At 41.4% G+C, this 16697-nt stretch overlaps 1 protein-coding gene across 2 annotated transcripts in view; it reads left to right on the top strand.

The window, feature by feature from the left end:
* ptch1 (patched 1) overlaps positions 1 to 16697 on the top strand; it is a 45478-nt gene that overhangs the window by 5456 nt on the left and 23325 nt on the right. For both annotated transcript variants that reach the window (XR_009649174.1, XM_060881272.1), the window contains exons 3-12: positions 3978 to 4167; positions 4327 to 4396; positions 4479 to 4570; positions 5785 to 5983; positions 6251 to 6372; positions 6918 to 7065; positions 8346 to 8477; positions 8571 to 8726; positions 8819 to 8917; positions 14123 to 14248. Coding sequence is in view for 1 of the 2 variants with exons in the window: in XM_060881272.1 (XP_060737255.1) it covers positions 3978 to 4167; positions 4327 to 4396; positions 4479 to 4570; positions 5785 to 5983; positions 6251 to 6372; positions 6918 to 7065; positions 8346 to 8477; positions 8571 to 8726; positions 8819 to 8917; positions 14123 to 14248 (1334 nt within the window). In the remaining variant the exon portion in view is untranslated. The remainder of the gene's footprint in view (positions 1 to 3977; positions 4168 to 4326; positions 4397 to 4478; positions 4571 to 5784; positions 5984 to 6250; positions 6373 to 6917; positions 7066 to 8345; positions 8478 to 8570; positions 8727 to 8818; positions 8918 to 14122; positions 14249 to 16697) is intronic.

Raw genomic sequence — 16697 nt, 5'->3', positions numbered from 1 at the left:
TTGCAGAAAAAACACTATAATGTTTGTGGTCATATAAAGTATGATAATACAATAGTACAGTATTTTGCAACCAAAGTTACAGATAGTTGCTTACTATAGAGAATCAAACTTAGTTCCAAGACACGTGGATGCGTGTGGATGATATCTTATTTTGCTGGAACTCGCTCAGTGTTTGGGTTGGTGCACACTCAGAATCCTCAGTACTATGAGTTTTACACACACACACACACACACACACACACACACACATTCTCTCCCTACTTTTTTGTTGCATTGCAATCTAGTTGATTTGAATAGTTTTTTTTTCTCCAGGGTAAGCGACCTGAATGAAGCCAGCAACGTGGAAAAATCTGGCCTTTCAAGGCACTCTGAATGTACATCTCTGGATTGCAGTAAGCTGCATTTGTACGCAGCGGACTGCTAAATACACCCATTTTTTCAAGGCGCAGCTCTGGACATGTGATTAGCATAATTAGGGAAGAGCAGGCCATACATATGGTAATGCAGCGTGGAGTAAATGGCAGCTGCGGTGTAAAATTTGTGTCAGGGGTCGGCAGACTGCTTGGGGGCATTCAGCCACAGCTGCGGGTCAGGAACTCTCTCTGTCACCTCTCACTCTCTCTCTTACTTTTTCATTCCCACCATCAATGACATCACATCCCTCTTTTCTCTTATCTCCAGAAGGTTCTAAAGGGCTGAGGAGTGTTGGTGGTGTGTGGCCAGTGGGTACACGATTAAGGATGCAAAGTTAGCTTGCTGTCAGCTTCGATGGAATCAAGATAAATTGTCCAGCATAACATTACTAGGTGCTTCATAGTATCAGAACATTTGTTGGAAGTAATTTGGATTTTTTTTTCTTATTGAAGCTGCAATATTTTCTTTCATATTTATTAGCCACTTTATCCTGGTCAGGGTCAAGGTGGCTATCCTTATAGCACTGGGTGTAAATTGGAAAGATTTGATGCCACTATCTTTCAGGGCACTGTGAACAGACACATGCACATTCCTTTACACCAAGGGCCAATTTTAAGTAGCAAACCTACTTACCACCCATAAACAGGGTGGTAAGAGGAAACAAAAGAAGGAAACCCATGTGGTAATAAATGTAGAATGGAACCCGGACAGTAACATGAGCTCAGGATCAAACCGGAGACCTTGGAGTCAATGCTGCTCACTGCATGTGACTCTCTTTGCTTAAACTAAAATGTTAGTGCTGAACGATGATTTTGATAAACCTTGCGTCATATTAGTCAGAGCTGGCTCAGCAAGTGCACATAAACTGTGCTGAGAGAGAGTTCTGGATGTTTAGTTCAGGACTGGCTCAGTCTCCCTGGTGTAATTGATGAGACAAGAAAAATATAAAGGCAATCCATTAGCAGGTAGCTTGGCAGTGCCCAGCAGAAATAGTGAGCATGGCTCTGGATCTCAAAAACTGCTCAAGGACTTCCGCATGACTGCAGGGGGGTCTCCCCAAGTTGGGTTCTAATCCAGCTAATCCCGCCCGCAACACACTCATAAAAAGTGCCTTCATGTGTCACCACACGCAGCTCCCCTCCCTGCCTCGCCAGCCCCCAGCGAGCGGCCCCAGGATTGGCTAGAGCCAGGATGGTGTATAGTTGGCAGGATCAGGTAGAGAGCAATGGAGCTGTGATGTGGTGTGTGTGTGTGTGTGTATCAGAGGGGTGCCTTCTTGAAGAGAGGAGCCCCATGCTAGCGTCTAAGGCACCCCAATAAAAAGCCAGCTCATGGCTGAATGGTGAGAATCGAAGGGCAAAGCTTGAAAACCGGGGGGCGATGGCGGGCCCCTTCCAATCCACACTCGCCCAGCAGTGAAAAGGGAGGGTCAGGGGTTAATGTTATGCAACAAAATGAATGAGCCCAGTTCAGGCTCAAACACACTGACATGCACACCCAGTTCACTCACATCTCTCGCTCAATACTTGGGGAGAAATATCACACAGTGACACAGCTAAAGGGCCATAATGGGAAATTATAACCCTGTTATAATATAGGCAGAAAAAGTTCATTATAAGATGCGCATTTTTCTGAATGTCTGCTTTGCTTACGCCGTATATGATATACACTATGCTAATTAAAATTGATCAAAGTGTTTCCTTTGCAACACTGCTATCAAAGCCATTCTAATATATAATGGTTATTCAAGTGAGGCCGTAAAATGTAAATGAGCCCCAAACCAAAACTATAACCATCCTAAGCAAGCTCAGGTGCTCCAGACATAGGTTTTATGGGATCCTGATGTATGATGACATTCCCATAATCCAACGCTTGTAAATCTGTTGGCATGTTGCATAACACATACTGAGTTTCATCTCTGTAAATCCGTCTGTGTGCATTATTGTCTTTCCTTGGTGAATCTTTTCTTGCATCTGGTGAACATCCAATCATCAGCAGGCTACTCAGCTCACATTCTCCTCATAGCGAGGAGATCTTTGCCACACAGTCACAGCTTTCTGATGACTCCTCGGAAAAATTTCTTCTCAACAAAAACTGCCGGTGTTCCAGAGGACCAAATAAAGAACATGCTAAGCCATATTAGGCCGTAATCAACCTGGCTTCCATAACCATGTTGAAGCTCAGCTTGGCTGTGGTCAAGGCTGCGATTAATCATGGATATTATAAACATGCCCTAAAACAAGATCAGATGTGAGTGCGTTTTGGGCTGAGGAAGAAAGACTCCACAGTGTTGTCCTAATGTGGGTAGACATTTTTCCTTTCCCTGCTAGTCTTTCCAAACTGACTTGGTGGTCTAGCCTCAGAGAAAAGCATGGGTTTCTTATCTTTAATTCAGTTACAATGGCTGCAAAAAAGCGCAGCTGAGGCCTACTGTTCAAACTGATCACTATTGCGGGATTAGTCGTTTCTTTAAAACCCTTTTTTATGTTTCGTTTTTATTAAATGCACAACATGCATAAATAATTGCTTTCAAAATAAGACAAAAAGTGAACTTGTGCTTTTTGGTGTTGCTTGAAGAAAAAATAAAGCATGAACATACAGTACAAAGCCAGCTGGAAGGAATGTACATGAAGCGACGAGTAAAAAAAAAAAGTCACAAATCCTTGATACAAACCGTTGAGGACAAATTGACTTATCCAATCTTTTCTCAGCACAGTTACAGCTATTTAGTGTTCGTAATAGCTAAAGGTATCCAGGTTTCCTACTTTCCGACATCAGCGCTAAGGTGGATTAAAAATATAAAACCTGGTGTGTATTTGGTTGTGGTAAATTTACCCAATTACTTGCATGAGTGAGCCACATTGTGTGATAGTTTGTGTAAGTGGGACAGCCGTTTGACAGATTCTTGATCCTGAAAACAGAGAAGTCTGATTTTTCTCTATGGGAAGGTAAATGGAACATGAAGAATCGTCAGCTTTGAGAGGCAGACTTGGCCACCAGTCAGCAGGTCTCTTTGAAAGACTACTTTTGTAGCAGTTTTAGCCACTTGAGGACTTTATAGCCTGAGCTCTTAAGAACACACACACACACACACGCACACACACACACACACACACACACACACACACACAGTACTTACTTTATGTGCCCTTGATTGCACTTATGAATCATACATGTCTAATATCTGGCTAAACACGTGTTTTGAGAGTTTTCTTCAAAATGATGTTATTTGCTAATTATATAGTGATGCTATTTTCTTATTTTGACCCTCTGTACTTTTTATACAGAATTATTTTCAACAGCAGTGAGCGGTTATGTTTGTAATAATGGCACAGTGGAATTATCTAAATTATTTCATTGTTATGCATAACCTCTATACAATGTCAACTTCAGTAATAAAGTTCATGCTGGATCACTGGATGTTTCAGATATTATTATTATTATTATTATTATTATTATTATTATTATTATTATTATTATTATTATTAGTGTCCACAGTATATTTAGCTCCAGTCACAATGTCTCATACATTTTTCCTTCCTCCTTCTTTCCCTTCCTTATAGTGGGTGGCAGGGTAAATCAGGAGCTGAAATACACACGGCAGAAGATCGGCGAGGAGGCCATGTTTAACCCTCAGCTAATGATCCAGACTCCACGGCAGCACAGTGCTAACATCCTGACAGTGGAGGCACTTAAGCAGCACCTGGACTCTGCCGTTAAAGCTAGCAGAGTGCATGTTTACATGTACAACAGGTAAAATACACCATTCGTATTGGCTTAAGAAGATTGTACAGATTTATGTGGGGGCAGTGCGTGCTTTTCTCCCACATCACTTTGGGAATTTTTATATTGTATGTTTATGTAAAACTGGAACTTCTCTTGAACTTTTTCTGTGATTTTCATACCTTGTAGGAAATGGAAATTAGAACATTTATGCTACAAATCAGGAGAACTCCTCACAGAAAACAATTTTGTCTACCAGGTGAGATACTACCAAGTGAGCATAGTATGTAACATACATCACCGTTACACAGGGTGTGACATAATGACATCTATGCTTTTAGATCATTGAGAACCTGCATCCTTGTTTGGTCATCACTCCTCTGGACTGCTTCTGGGAAGGTGCTAAGCTACACTCAGGCATTGCCTATCTCCCGTAAGTGACGGTCACCGATAATGTTTTTCAGTTGGATTTTTGGGATAGTTTGTGGTATAAAATGCTAGAACCTTAGTGATTGGCATGAGAAATGGGCTTATGAGCAAGGGTCAACGGCAGTAGGACGGTAAACAGTAATTTGGCAAGGATGCTTTGTTGTATTTGTGCATGAGAGGACTGCACTGCTCCTCTCTAAAGGCGCTCATTGTAACTGCTCTCTGGCCTGGGCAAGCTGGGATCCCACACAATTGTTACCCTTTCGCTTTTAATAACTTTGTGAAGTAGTTAGACTCAGAAGGATTCCCTCCAGTCCAGCAAAAGCAGAACACAAATTTCTTTCTCCCTCTCCCTCTCTCAGCCTCTCTTTCCTCCCTCCATGTAGATGGTAAATAAGAATTTGACTGTGTTCTGGTTGGGGGAGTCTGAATAATGACTCAAGCCTGGTTAGGCACATACAATGTGGTCTAAGGCAATGAGGGTTAGCCAGATGAGTCCGCTGTGAAAAGAGAAAAAGTGAGAGATGCAGCAAAGATGGACGGCTAGTTCAGTGCTGAACCAACGGGAGGTCTGGAGAGGCGGACAGCGGATCGCTAGGAGTGGAAGAAAACGACAGCACAAAGGAGAGAGGGAGTGAGGACTTAGGGAACAAGGGAGGGCATGTAAGGATAGCATGTGGACAGATTTACTGAGGAGAAAGAGGGAGAGAGGCCCAGAAAGCACAGGCCAGACTGCGACTGGAACCAAGAGCGGAACAGAAATATTAGTGGTTTTTAAATATGATTTAAAAAGTTCTTAGTTGTGGGGATGTTGTAGGCCTTGGGCTGGACCAGGAGAATAAAGTAATTAGTTGAGGATAAAGTTACAACGATTGGACTGATTCAGTTTAGCAGAGCTGTCATTACGGAGGCATTCTGAATCCCAATATATGCCTTTAATGCTGCCTCTATCCCCAAAGTTAGAAACCGTCCTCGAACCATTCTGTCAGTGGATTCGGCTTAACCGAAGTCGTCAGTTATCTTTTCAAATACCGCCCATGGTGCTGCTTTGCCGCTTCAAAGACAGTTATATGAGATGCAGTCCATCCTCTCCACAGAGAGCTTAGATCATCTCATAAATCAGATGCACTCTAGGCTGTTAGCATGCCAAATCAGACATGCTCTGTTGAAATGAAGATAGAGTTTTGGTTTAAAGCTGATTCTTCTGTCCTGCCACAGTGGTAGACCCCCTCTGCAGTGGATGAACTTTGACCCAATGGCATTGATTGCCGATATGCAGACCATGACCAAAGTTGTGGGCAGTTGGGAAGAAATACTGGCCAAGGCTGAGGTTGGTCGTGGCTACATGGACCGTCCCTGCATCAACCCTGCTGACCCAGACTGCCCATTATCAGCTCCCAATAAGAACTCTACACAGGTAATCCTGACATCCGCATAACAGAAATCACCCCGTATGAAACACGATTAGGACAATTCTGTGTATCATTTATTTAGTAGATTTATTGCTTTTCGTGCTTTAGATACTGAATTGTCATTACAGCAGCAAATAGGGTTCCTTGACAGCAGTAAATTAATCAATGGAGAACAAAATAAAAGCTAGCAGGTGTCACAATATGACGTGTAAATAAATGTGTAGAATTTCCATGATTATAATCACATGTTGCTGCCATTTTTGTTTCCATAGCCACTGGATATTGGCCAAGTTTTAACCGGTGGCTGTCATGGGGTCTCTAAGAAGTATATGCACTGGCAGGAGGAACTCATCATTGGAGGAACCACAAAAAACAATAGCGGCAGGCTTCTCAGGTAAGTCTGAGCAGAGCAGAATATAGCATATAGCAATAGTGCATCAGCAACACAGAACCTGAAGGTCTGAAGAAGAACTAAAGTGGCAGTACAGCATGTCTCGGCATGAAGTTTGAGAGAACTCGGACCACACAGCTAGACCCAGCGCTATATAAGTGTCAGATTTAAGTCAGGTTTACGTTTGCTATTGTCAGTAGTGTCCTTTAAGGTATAGTTCACTGATTCTGATGAATATTATTGATAAATATGGCTTACTATTTCTGATGATTTACGTCTGTTAATCCTGTTCATCTGAATGAATGAATCATTTGAATGAATTGAACGGAGTTGTGATGCCGTAACCAGAAACACACAGGACAGTAAACAGTGACATTTCTAACAACGTAGCTACCATCTGTGTCCCATGAAAAGACAGAAATGGATCAATGTGTATCTGAACACAAGAGCAACGTTGCAGATACACGTCTGTTGAGTAGATTTTTTTGAGACGCAGAAGCTGGTCACTGTGGCATATCTGACTTTTTTTAATTACCTGTCTCCAACAGTGCCCAGGCTCTTCAGACCATGTTCCAGCTTATGACCCCTAAACAGATGTATGAGCACTTTAAGGGCTATGATGAAGTCTCGCACTTGAACTGGAACGAGGAGAAAGCGGCTGCCATCCTGGAAGCTTGGCAGAGGAAGTACTCTGAGGTAAAAGCCGGCTTTTAGCATTCAGCTCTGAATCAAACAACTTAGAGAGTGAAAGAGAGAGAGAGAGATTTCATACCTTGTTGCTTTTACTCATGTAGTAACACTTGTTGCTAATTCATAGCCTAGTGTTCAGATTAATGTTTACCTGTAGCTTTATTTTCAATGGCATACATGGAAAATTTTAATTACACTGTAAGTCAGCTGCTCGTGGCCCTCACATGCACACAGATTGCATTACGTCCTCTGTAATAACAGTAAAAAAAAATAAATAAATAATATAGGCAAGTGAGCAGACATTTGCTGCTCTCATTAACAGTGCTGAATAGTCAGAAGGGTCTATGGTTTGTTCCTTTATGTGATCACATACTTTTCACTGTTTACCCCACATTTTACATAGAAAAAAGGGTTTCCCATACGATAAGTGAGTTATTCTGACATAGGACTTGCTATTTGGAATGCTTTTGAAACCCTTTACGAAGCATGAACCCACCTGGAACTAATATGGAAATGGAATTTTATTGGTCTACATCAAAGCCTCTTTCACGCTCTTGACCCACCCCCTATCCCCACTATTTCTCTCTCTCTCTCTCTCTCTCTCTCTCTCTCTCTCTCTCTCTCTCTCTCTCTCTCTCGTATGTGTTTAAAGGAATCCAATTCATAAGTAAACTACACATTCCAGATAGTGTACATCTATCACACACAACCACCTTCAAGGTTATGTCCCAGCTGTTTGGGTGATCAAAATCAAGCTTCGTCTTTCTTTCTTGACCATATTTGAAATGCCTGTGTTTATATGTGAACTTGGGGAGGTGCATATGTAAGGCCAGAAAAGGTCACATTTAAATCCGGTGTACGCGTGATGTGGCCCCGTCTGGAACACATTAAACCACACAACGCTCAATCTCTTTCCCAGCTGCCATCCCATTGGTGGTTTGTAGGTGACATCATCTGGGCTGTGTTGTTTAGGCCCTGACCTCTGATTGGTATAGGTTTCCCCTTTGTGCGCGCTGTGCGTGTTTGTATTTCTCCCTGGATAAAAGGAAGGTAATGAGAGGGGTAAATCAACTGAAATTTTCTTTCATCTAATTGTTAACAGTTGAAAAAATGGAAAATTCAAAACTGACAACAATCGAGTAATGTAAAGCCTAGTTCTATATTAGACAACTGGCCTTTGTATTTCAGTGTGCAGATTCTCAGTCATTGTATTGTTGTGGTTACCATGAAGTTAAAGACATCTTAATGAATTTTATATTTATCTATGTTTCTGTAATCATCTTAAGGTGGTCCAGCAGAGTGTGTCAATCAACTCGTCTCAGAAAGTACTGACATTTACCACCACTACTCTAGAGGACATCCTTAAATCCTTCTCTAGTGTCAGCGGAATCCGAATAGCCAGTGGTTACCTGCTAATGGTATCCGTGCATTTTGTTTCACACTAGCCACCCTAAGCCATACATTATTGAATGGTAATCAATATTAATAGCTTTTTTGTCACCCCTGTGCAGCTTGCCTATGCGTGTCTGACCATGTTGCGCTGGGACTGTGCCAAATCCCAGGGAGCAGTGGGGCTGGCTGGAGTGCTGCTGGTCACACTGTCCGTCGCCGCCGGCCTTGGCCTCTGCTCTCTCATTGGCATCTCTTTCAACGCTGCTACCACTCAGGTATCTCACTAAGTTTATGTTTGAAAATGAAAAAAACTTGTATTCTCTTGCAGAAAGACTGGGGTTTTCTAGCATTTCCTGTGTGTGCATAGGTGCTGCCATTCCTTGCTCTTGGCGTGGGAGTGGATGATGTCTTTCTTCTTGCTCATGCCTTCAGTGAAACTGGCCAAAACCGGAGAATCCCATTTGAGGTGAATACGTCTCACTCTGTCTGTCTTTCTGTCCCACTTTCACAAACATCTCTCTTTTGCTAACCGGTCATTGTACATAAGATTACTGCCTGAGATTGTGTCAAGACAAGATCATGTGCTAAGATCTTGAAGGAAAGGGCTCATTTGTTTTCTAGGGGCCAGGCTGTATCAGAGTTGCTACGACTTTTTGCCCTCATGCTATCCCCCACGTAACGGAATGCGCATACCTGTCCCAGCCTGTGATGTAAGTTCAAACCTTAGCCCTCGTTCGGCTTTGATGTGCACCGGCATCACACAGGGACTCCCGGGGGCCAGTACAGGATGTGTGTGGCTGCACAAAGGGCTTTTAGGGATGGTGATGACAAACACACACACACTTGCAGCAGAGTGTGAGGGCAGATACTTATCTGTTTGTGCTTATTTCTGCATCTTTGTGAGACTGGGCATAATTTTATTTTTTCAAGTGTGCACCCATTGCATTGCAGTTGGAAATGTAATCATTTCATAAACATATATGAATATTTTTATAAGTAACATGCATATGATTTTATAGGCATTACTTGGTATTTAAAGGAGCATTTTGTAGTTTTTATTTACTTTTTGCTGCTTAAACTTGGTATTTCTTGTGATTTACCTTTTAAGGAATAGGAGTTTGGTTCAGCAGATCTGTACTGGCAGGGGTGGATCTGACTTCCAGAAAAATGTAAACAAAAATGTGAATAAACTGGTGAGCTTTAAGCAGAGGTTAGAGTATATGATAATTACAGCTCTACAAACACTGGCGAACCTTATAAACTGCACTTATAAAGTAACGTTTCGCAACATAAATGTGTTTGCAGGCGAAGAAGTATGTGTGTGACTGTTCAGGTCGTTGGTGGTGAGAGGGGAGTCAGGGCAAGTGTTTGCTTGTGTTTGTGTGCAATTGCGCAGCGCAGCACAGCTCTTTTTGGTAAAAGTAAACAATACGCTGTGGGAGAAGAGCACAGAGTCATCCTGACTTTAAGCACACACTGTGTGGTCCAGAACATTCTCAGGACTTCACTCAAAGCCTGCACACAATCACTTCCCCCCTACACCCACACACACACATGTACATACGCTCATTCTCTGTCTCATGTCTTTGCCTTTTCCCACTCTGTTCTTTACTTATGCTGTGTGTGTGTGTGTGTGTGTGTGTGTGTGTGTGTGTGTGTGTGTGTGTGTGTGTGTGTGTGTGTGTGTGTGTGTGTGTGTGTGTGTGTGTGTGTGTGTGTGTGTGTGTGTGTGGAGGTGGAGTTTGGAACACTATCTTATCCTGGTCAACCATCTGAATGGCTTCTAGACGAAAAACAAGAGCTTATCCTAACAAGACAATGAGCCAACTACATTTCGGTGGTCCCAAGCTGACTGTTTAAATGACTATCTCCTGTGTTTGATGGAAATGTTTCTGTGCAAGCGAGGGACAAGGAGTGGGAGGGAAATAAATCTCTCCCTCTCTCTCTTTTTCCTTTTTTTTTTTTTTTTTTTTTTTTTTGCAGTCCTGCTGAAAAAAGCCACATAATAGTGGATTAGAACGGAAAGGCTTTTCATCAGGACTTCAGCTCATTAAGTTGTCATGGCAGGTTCAGTGATTGCAGGCTCTCTCGCATGGAACTAGCAGCTAAAGCGCTTAAATAAGGAAAGATAAAGTATCCCTCTGCAGCACACAACATAAATAACACACCTTTCACAGAGAATTTGTCTAAAGGAGGTTTGGAAATTGGACATTTGCTTTAGAGTTACTGTTGGGACAATAATGGATATCATCCTATAAAGCATTATTTTTCAGAGCAAAGCTTAGATAGAAATACTGTTGCTATAGTAAACTTAATCTAACTTGGACATCAGCAACGGATTAGCTGTGTACTTGCGTGTTTGAACCACACATTGAAGACTATTCCATCCGTTTAGCCTGGCAAGCAATGCTGGCGTGTATGCAAAGGAATCTTTTATTCTGAAATAGAGAGTCGATAAACCAATTAACAAAAATTGTTTCAACGAGGCAAGAAAGTAAACCTTGAACCTTAGCCCAGGGAACTGTGTGCAGGTGGTCGCATAGGTGCCTGCCTGCAGATACCAACATAAAAAGTAAAAGGAAAGGAAAGTCAAGCGTTTCACTGATTAAAAAAAAAAAACAAGTACAAAGTACTCAGGTACAAAGGACCAGATGCCATAACTCAAGAGTTTCACTCCTATTCAATCCCTATTCCATTGAGTTGTATAGTAGTTTAACATTGGACACTGTCACCAAGAGGCTTTAGAGTAATCCGGATGTAGATTTAGAGCCTTAACGAGCAAAGGAAAAGGAGAAAGGAGAAAACTCCCTGAGACAACATGAGGAAGAAAACGTGCCAAATAAGCTTATGTAGGATTGCTAAGTTATGTGCCGGCATGTTTTGTGCCTGACGAGAGGAGCTCTCGATCCTTCCCTCCCTTTTTTGGCAAACCTTTCCAGATGCTTCATGCTTATTATGTAGCTGATCAGATTAAACACATACACACATATGAACAAATTTCTCCTAAGTGGGAGCATTAGAGCTGGCGAACAGTTTGTAAAAGGCTTGTTCTAAGTATTTCATGAGGAATACTATTTCTTATTTACTATTCTTAAAATTGGATGTAGTTAATGTAATCATACTGATGAGTAGGCAAGACAACAACCTAAGATACAGAGACACAGGTGTGCATTTAAGGACAAAAAGGATCATTTAAGGACCAATGTCTTTCTGACTTTGAGGGATGATATATTTCTTCTCTGCCAATCAGCATTCACCTGAAGCCTGGACGTTCAGGGCTGCTATCTAAGCAGATTACAGTATAATGTAAAGCTGTGGCTTCTTCTCACTATATCTTTGTGTCCGGGACTGTTTTCAGCTTCTGCTTACATTATAACAAGCCAGTAGGTCAGATCGAACATGGAAAAAAAGGATGTCCAAGCCGAGTTCAGATGAACTACACTTGAACCTGTGAAAGCGTGACTGATGAAAAGCAACATGCTCAAGCCTAGTGTTGTTCTTTCTGGAATAAATAACTAATATGAGGCAATGCTATTGCTAAACAACATTTACACTGGCTGTGAGATGTTTCTCTTCACTCTCTGATTTTTATTTCTGACCATCTGCATGAGAGTAAAACCGTCCAATGGGATCCTGGTCCAGATGCACGTGTGAGAAATGACCTATTCCATAAAGTAAACTTTCAATGACTGTAACAGGAAAGATGTGAAAGATGGCAATACCTGAAATATTCACACTGTAGGAGAGTTGGTGTCTTCGCATTGGAGTGTACACAAAAATTCTGAGACAGCTTTTAGGGCAGCTCATGGGTGATTAAACCGAAAGCTCCCAGAAGCTTGTACTTTCCAAGTAAAGTAGATGAACAGGTCAACAATTGCCTTGTATAACAAATCGTTTTCTAATTGCAGTTAATGAAAGATACATTTCTGATATTCGAGTTAAAGGTAGGGTCTCCGTTGTTTGAAAGCCAATGTTGACATTTGAAATCACCAAAACAAACACGGCCCTAACCCAAATGGGTCCCACCCCCACATACATACGTAACCCAGGCAACTAATGGAAAGAAATGTGTCTTTATCATAGCTGAAGGGAAGAACAATACAATTGCAGATAAACAAACAAGCAAAAATGACACACGAGCATAATCATGCAAAGGACGGCATATATTAGTTCTGTGAAACAAAGCAAAACCAACGTTACTCACCTATCGAGAAGGAAAAAGCGACCTCGGCATCTTAAGTAAAGTTGGCCGCATATTCACAGATTCAGCTCAGTAGTTATTGACTTGGGAAACTCCAATCTCTGAATATGTGACCAACTTCCTGCTCCTTCAGTTCTCTCCAGTGCTGGAAAGCTGATCCTTTATTAACACGGGTCCTACTTCTTGCCTTATCGTAAGCCTTTCTATGTTTTCTTTCTTTGTTTTTATCCTCCATGTCAATGTTAAAACCGCTTTCTGCTAATGTCACACATGTGCACTGAAAACGCTCTCAGCCCATATTGACAAGACCCGCCCCTTTCTGCTCATTGGCTACACTTTAGTTTTGTTTTTGTTTTGTTTGTCGGCCCAACTCGGTTTTTTGAAGCATTTCTCAAACAACGGAGACCCCACCTTTAATATTCTTTATACGTGAAATACAAGCATAATAACTTTTGAGTTCCTATAATGTTCCTTTCATGTCTATTTTTGCTTGTTAGTTAAAATTCTGTATGCTATATGATGTGAACTGTGCATGCTACGCTTCCAGTATAAAGCCGATATATAAACCAGCCTTTATTTATCCAAATGAAAAGCAACATGCATCTTTACCCGCAAATAGCAGTGAGCTACTGCTGAAATAAACATGTACAAACAGGAGCCTAGCTATCACGGAAGATCAAGCTCTCAGCTTAGGCCAATAAGCCTGCTAGAAAAATGCTTTGGCAATAATTTGACATTTGTAACATTCATGCCAATAATGCACTGATGAATTACTAATTAATGTAAGAAAGTTTACATTTATGGGCTTAGATTTATGAACCATCTTTGCCCAGATAATATATTCCTTTTCATTTGGTAGGTATTCTGTCCAACACTACAATATGTTGTATTGATTTATTATTTGTAACGCAGTCATGGTATTACATAGCTGTTTATTGTGCAGTAAGGAGCAAATGAAATATTAAGCTGGCAGCCACAGAGATGGTCTAGTGGATTTCAGTCTGATCGTACCACAACATTAGGCCAGAGGACCTAATGACTTAGGCCAGAGGACTTGGCTTTTTGGAACCCATCACCACTCATGACGCATCATCATCATCATCATATTCATCATCAACTTATTGCTTTTTTATTTGACATGTTTGATTGCAATAATTGGTGAGGTTATATCTTCATCAGTGACATCACCTGACCTCACTAAAGCTCTTATGGGTAAACTAGTCAGATCCTCCCCAGAGTCTAGTGGAAAGCCTTCCCAGATGATTAGAGGTTATTATAGCAGCATTGAGGGACAAATGTGGAATATGAAGTTCAGAAAGTACAACTGGATGTGATGGTAATGTGTCCATAATGTTTAGGATGTATGCTGTATTTCTGAAGATTAAAATGAATCTATACAACAAGTTGTACTGTGCATTCGTGTGTATGAACTGGAGTTTAACTAAACAATATTGTTTCTGTACAATACAGGACCGTACAGGCGAGTGCTTGAAGAGAACCGGGGCCAGCGTGGCTTTGACCTCCATCAGTAACATCACCGCTTTCTTCATGGCCGCCCTCATCCCTATCCCAGCACTACGGGCATTCTCTCTACAGGTATGTCAAACTAGCGAACATGATTTTTGCATGTATGGGAATCGTTCTATAAAAGGTTTCTAAACACTGTTAGACCTGTTAGTGATTGCTGTGTGTGCTCCCCTGCGTATGTGAGGTCTTTCACTCCTTCTTCATTGGTACCAGCTTTCCCCTGGTGACTTTTATTGATTTCATTCATCAAATGGAGCGTGTGACAGGTCGATGGCTGGCACGGCCCATAACCCCCCACTGGGCTTGATTAGTGGTACGGCCCCTGTGCATCCACGTTGTGGCGCGAGTACACGTAACTCAATCCTGGGGGGAAGGGGTTTGGTGAGTGGTGCTCTGTGGTCTCTGTGTGGGAGGTTGTTAGAGACTCAGGTCTGGCGGGGTTATTGTGTGTACATGTGATTTTAAACAGCTGGAGTTGATTTGTGATGTGGAAATGGGGCAGGATCTGAGCCGAGCAGCCTTTAACTGAACAGGAATAGGTGAGGCAGACCACACTGCATAACAGCTGGAAAATACGCAGCCCAAATCGGTGCGTGATTTTACATGGTCAGCGTGTATCAGACTGATATGGATATGTGCTCCCAGTTCTGCTTTCTGCTACAACTGCTTGAGTTAACCTTTATGTTCTGCAGGCCAGTAGAGGAGAAAACCCCACATTATACGTCTTTTCTTCATCACCAACGTAATCAATGAAGCTCTGCGTTTTAGTATCAGAATACGATGCTATGAGTCAGCATGCAAAAATACAACATAAGGGGTTTCTTTTTCCCCGATAAAACCGCAGATGAGCCAGTCAGATCTGTCAGGTGATTTTACCCATCTGTTTGTTAAAGCTGTATTCGTTTTACGTCAAAATGACATCATTTTTAAACTCTGTGTGTTCAGTCTACAAACCAGCTAACTGTGATTTAGTAATGAGGATTTAACTCTTCTTTTCCTCTTCTTCTTCTTCTTCTTCTTTTTATTATTATTATTATTATTATTATTATTATTATTATTTCTTGTTATTGGTAGTTCCATGTTACTTGCTTTCTGAGAATGTTTTGGGTTTATTACTATGAAATAAACTCTATTCATGTACACGTTTACCTTAGCTAACCTTGGGCAAGAATATAATTAAGGCTTTGGATAATAAATAGACTCTAGAATAGACTCGTAGACACTAGAAGAATTTATATGCACACTTTCTTATTCATTGCTATATGCAATAATTTTCTTCCAATTCTAGGGTAAATAAAATGTGTACGTATGTAATTTTAACAGCGTTTGAAATTCGAAAGTGACAGCTTTCGCTCCTGCGATTTGTATTCACACAATCCAGTTTTTACCTGCATGAAGTGATTTGCGAAAGCAAATATAACTCTGTATAATATATTCATTATGTTTAGATACACTCGTAGCAACATTCCAAGCTGCAGCATTTCGCGAGCACCTTCCTGCTTGACTGTAGAGCACAGTGTGATACTCATCTATAATGAATGTTGTCACAGTGCAGTTGCATTTATTATATTGTAGTGTACGAAGAGCGAGAGGCTGTGGTTAAATCACACATGCACTCTATCTGATATTAGCATCTGTGGATGGATGGATTGCACACCGCCTTTCAAACACCACCTGTTTACGCCTGCAGTGTAGGCCTGCTGGCAACTATTCAGCAGCATGCAAAACACACACACATACTGTACACACACACACACAGCTCTCAGGCGAAACAGATCTCTCTTTTTCTACCCTTAGCTTCACCTGCATGCTGGAGAGAAACCAAGAAACAAATACATATCTAAAAACGCGCTGTTTTTCAGAGGTCCTCACATGCCAGCGTGTGTGTTCTCATTGCTCTGACGAACCCAGAGTCAAAACAATCGATTCTGCATCCTTCCTGTATTACGTTTCGCTTGAGCTTCCAAAGCATAATGTGATAGCATTCTGTCTTTCTCGCCTGGCATTTTTCTGCTTATCTGTTTCCCGCTGTGCAGATGAGCAGAAGATAAAGCCAGGTATTTTCTTCCCAATGTTTCCAGTCTGAATTCATGTATTGTATTCATGTAGATTAATGTATGATGAAGATTAGGATACACAGTAAGGTCTAAAAGTCTGAGAGAACTAGTGAAAATGTTTCTATTTTGCATTCTTTTCTATTGTTTTAAATTTTATTACAAATTAAATTGTCAGCAACGCATCTTTAATACCCATTTGTCCCAGCTATGTTAATGGCAGTTGTGAAAGGGGCCTAACTTGATCAGACGTTTATGTTACATTACTAATAACATTATTAGAGTGTACTTTTTTGACGGTCATGTGTGAATCAAAGAATTTTTAATTGCTAAATATCAGTCGTGCTCTGATTAGTATGTGTGGAAAGAGGTGTGTGTGTGTGTGAGAGAGAGAAAGAGATTTAGGTTCTTCACCACTGGACACGTGCGCAAAGCTGCACACATGCTGTAGTCAGAGATTGCAG

This window comes from Tachysurus vachellii, chromosome 11, assembly GCF_030014155.1.
Source record: "Tachysurus vachellii isolate PV-2020 chromosome 11, HZAU_Pvac_v1, whole genome shotgun sequence".
NCBI classification, from domain to species: domain Eukaryota; kingdom Metazoa; phylum Chordata; class Actinopteri; order Siluriformes; family Bagridae; genus Tachysurus; species Tachysurus vachellii.
Note: the sequence above shows the minus strand (reverse complement) of the source record. Positions and strands in the feature narration are given on the sequence as shown.